Source organism: Phalaenopsis equestris, unplaced genomic scaffold (genome assembly GCF_001263595.1).
Source record: "Phalaenopsis equestris unplaced genomic scaffold, ASM126359v1 Scaffold000511, whole genome shotgun sequence".
Lineage (NCBI taxonomy): Eukaryota > Viridiplantae > Streptophyta > Magnoliopsida > Asparagales > Orchidaceae > Phalaenopsis > Phalaenopsis equestris.
The window spans coordinates 1,250,262-1,254,674 of record NW_018164951.1 but is presented as its reverse complement, the minus strand read 5'-3'; the positions used below and the strand labels follow the sequence as shown (position 1 = coordinate 1,254,674).

Genomic DNA, 4,413 nt, shown 5'->3' with positions numbered 1-4,413 from the left:
ATATATATTATTTTTTAAAATTAGTGATGGCGTTATTTTTAATTTTAGTGTTATGTATGTAAATATAAAAATTTAGTCATTAGGCATGTAAATATATATTTCTTATGTGGTGTATATATAAAAATGCCGAAAATGCCGTAATAAATAGATTTTGATTATTGTGGGAAAGGAAAGCATTGAAAGAAAGCGATACTTCAGCAGAAGGTGCTGATGGCGACCCAAGTGGTCATCTGCTGCAGATTTTGGGTGGAATGAATTATATTTTAAATCTCATGATTTAATGATAATGTTTATTTTTATAATTGGGGTATAATGCTTCCCGTCAAAAAATATTTATCCGTTATCATTTTAAAATTATAAAAAATGTCATACAATTAGGGATTTAGAATTAATGATTCATAGTTCCTCAATACCATCTATGAGCACACAGACCCCCCGAAACTCCTCTCATATGCTACCTATGGGTTTTACAGTGATTTAACCTTTATCCAATAGTCTTGTCTCGCTAGGCAGATATGAAGTGCTCGTCTAGGGATTGAGGGTCGACAACCGACCAGATCTACTGATCAATAAAATATAGTCAATCAAATTATTCATATCACCCGAAGTCAATCAAACTCAAGCCGATTGACATTGTTAGATCAGCCTAGTTGAGTGGACTGACCTCACAGGGCCGATAAACCAAACAAGTTCAGCTAACCTAGCAAGACAATAGTGGAGCGATAAACTCACATATGTAAAATATCTAAAATATCATTTACAACCCCAATTAAAGCAATGACAAAAGTGTAATATCACTATATTGTATCATCTTGGCTACAAATAAGGTGATTATTTTGTGACATGCACAAATAAAAAAGGTGTATTATCATTCATTATTGTTCACTCCTCTTTTTTTTTTTACACTCTTCAGTACAAATCAAAATTCAACTCTCTCTCTCTCTCTCTCTATACATATATAAAAATTACAGAAATATCCCGATTAATAAATAATAAAAAATCCAAAAAACAGCCAATCAAAGGAAAAATAAAAAAATAATAATAATAAATAAAATAACTAATAACTGTCCTTCTGTCAGTATGTTCTTGCGCCTCAGGTCTCCGGTTGTCGATTGGTCGGCGGACGAAGACGATGAACAGCTCGTCGGCGAGCCATCCGTACGACTATGGAGACGCCGAGTACTGGGATGCGAGGTATTGGGAACAGGGGGGCTCCTCCTTCGACTGGTACCAGCGATTCTCCGCCCTCCGACCAATTATCAATAAACTCATCCCGAGCTCCTCTAAAATTCTCATGGTCGGCTGCGGAAATGCGCGTACCCCCTTTTACTTCCCCGCAACTTTCAACAAATTTTGGTTTATTCATAGAAATTTTGCGGTTAGGGTTTCCGGCTTGTTGGTTCTATCTTCTCTGTCTTTTTTTTTTTTTTTATCTGTTGAACAAAGTTAAGGATTTTTTTTTTTTTTTTTTTGAGGTATGACAGCATCGGCTTAACTATTTTGTCATGCTTGATCATATATGCCACCGTATGAACATGCATATTATTTGCTATTTATTTACATGCAGACAGAAATGATAATTTTATTAATTGTGAGTTTAGTTTGTTCTTTTCAATCAATGTTTATTTTATATCTGTCAATCTAAATAACATTTCAGTGCTTAATGAAACTATCTTTAAGAAATGGAAAGAACATATCTGAAAATGTTGAAATACGTACCATTCTTAGTAAACTTGTCTCAATGCGGCATAAAGACAATAAAAACATGAGAGAATATATTATGAAAATTTCTAATTCTGTAACTAGATTAATGACCCAAAAGCTAGAATTGTCTGATGACAGTTTTGTGCACCTAATCTCGATCTATTTTTCTGCACAATTTATGATTATGTTATGACATATTTCTATACAAAGAATTGAAAGGCTTGTGTCAGGTGAAATTCTTGACTCCTTTTGATTTATCGTATATTAATATTTGTATTGAATTTGTGAAAACAAACAGATATCAAGAAAATTAGTGCCAACAAGTGTTAAAGTGTCTTGGAATTAATTCATACTGATATTTGTGGTCATTTTCATACAGCTTCTTGAAATGTCCAACAATATTTTATTACTTTCATTGATGACCATTGTAGTTTTGTGTATTTATACTTGATATATGAGAAGTCAGGATCACGGGACAAATTTAAGATTTTCAAAGCTAAAGTCTTAAAAACTACATTATATATCCTTAATAGAGTTCCTAACAATTTAGTAGCTAAAACGTCATATGAGTTATGGACAAGAAAAAAGTTTAATATTAGGCATTTTCATGCTTGCAGATTTCCAGCTGAGGCTAGGAAATATTAGTCTAATGAAACAAAATTAAACTCCATAACTATTAGCTGTTATTTTGTTGGATACTTGGAAAGGATAAGGGGTTTTAAGTTTTATCTTTTTAAATAAATTCTTTTTCGAGGCGTGTTATTCTAAATTTATTGAGGATGTTGAGTGGGTTGGGAGTAACAAAATTAGGAATTTTTTTTTTGAAGAGAAATATATTACTATTTTTGTTATTACAATTGAAAGTGATCGAATAATTTTGTCTGATAATATTAAAGTTGTAAATCAAGATAATCAAGATATTTCTGAGTTACCTCCTACTTATATTGAAGAATCACTACAACTAGAGGTGTCAATTCTAGTCAGCATGTTGAGTCGAAATTCCGACTTAAAATTGACCCGACCCAAACAGGTATGATTCGAACCTGACTCGAATAGGTATGACTTAAACCTGACTCGAATAGGTATGACTCGAACCTGACGAATCTCTACCTGAAACTTACTTTTCTTCAACTTGCGAACCAGAACTTGATCCATAAACCCGTTTAATATAAGAAAAATCATTATTTTGGTTGAACTGAGTCAATTCAGGTAAATTCATGGTTGACTGGTCTATTTCAAGTCAATTTAAGGTCTGCGGGTCATTTTTGTGTTGCGGGTCAACACGAACCTTGCCCAAAAAATTGAACGGGTTAAGTTCATTAATCTGAACCCAGCTCGAAAATTATTCCGGTCAATCTGACCCAAATTTTTTGAGTCGAGTTGACATGTCGGGTCAATTTTGACACTCCTAACAACAACCTAAACTTGAAGTGCCATTAAAGAGATCCATTTAGGGAGAGGAGGATAGCAATTTCAAATGTTTATGTCGCATATCTCCAAGTGCATGAGTTTGATATTGAATTGGAAAATTATCCGATCTGTTTTAGTCAAATCAAGAAAATGCTAACTTCCATAAATGGATGAAAGTCATGAATGATGAGATGAAATCAATGAAAAATAATGATATTTGCATCTTGTTGAATTGCCTAACTTTACAAAAAGAATTGGTTGTAAATGGATTTTTAAAACCAAAATGTGTTCAAAAAGAGATGTCGAAAGATATAAGGCTCATCTTGTCACTAAAGGTTTCACTCAGTTGATTATATGAGACTCTCTCTCATGTTTCTTCGAAAGAGTTTTTTAGAATTATTATGACATTAATAGTTTATTTTGATTTAGAGCTACATCAAATGGATGTAAAGACAGTATTTCTTATAGGTAAACTTGAAGAAACGATATATATGCTGCAACCAAAAAATTTAAAAAGAAATTGATTCTAAACATCTAGTTTGCAAATTAAAAAAATCCACTTATGGTTTAAAACAAACATCCCTTTAATGGCATAAAAATTTGATCAAGTGACTTCTTTTGGTTTTAAAGAAAATATTGTTGATCAATTTATTTTTGATAAGGTCAGTGGGAGTGAATGTATAATTCATGTGCTATATGTCGATGATATTCTACTAGCAAGCAGTTATATAGGTCTTTTGTATGAAACTAAGATATTTGCTTAAAAGAAATTTTAAATGAAAGATATTGGAATGCATCTTTTGTGTTGAGTATACAAATTCATCAAGATCGTTCTCATGGTATATTTGGCTTATCACAATCGACATATATCGATAAAATGCTTAGTAGATTTGGCATGAAGGATTGTGCACGAGGAGATACACCCTTGACTAAGGGTGATAAATTTAGTATGTTTCAATACCCAAGAAATGATTTTGAAAAGAAAGATGTGGAAAAGATCTTTTATGCATTTGCAGTAGGGAGTCTTATGTATTCTCAAGTTGGACGCATACAAATGTTGCCTACATTGTTGGAATGCTTGGCATATATCAAAGTAACCATGAATGGATCATTGAAAAGTAGTAAAATGGGTTATGCAATATTTAATGAGAACAGAAGAGTTTATACTCACATATTAGAGAACAGATCATTTAGGGATCATGGGTTATTCCTACTTTGATTTTGTTGGTTGCCTTGGCATTAGAAGATCCACTACAGGTTATATTTTTATGATGACTAGAGGAATTGTGTCATGAAAGA

General features: G+C 32.4%; 1 protein-coding gene across 1 annotated transcript in view; it reads left to right on the top strand.

Moving 5' to 3' along the window:
* The first annotated feature begins 1,080 nt into the window (after positions 1 to 1,080).
* Positions 1,081 to 4,413, top strand: part of LOC110028396 (methyltransferase-like protein 13) — a 6,100-nt gene continuing 2,767 nt past the window's right edge. The window contains exon 1 of the mRNA XM_020730229.1: positions 1,081 to 1,316. Within this exon, the coding sequence (XP_020585888.1) occupies positions 1,133 to 1,316 (184 nt within the window). The 5' untranslated portion in view covers positions 1,081 to 1,132. The remainder of the gene's footprint in view (positions 1,317 to 4,413) is intronic.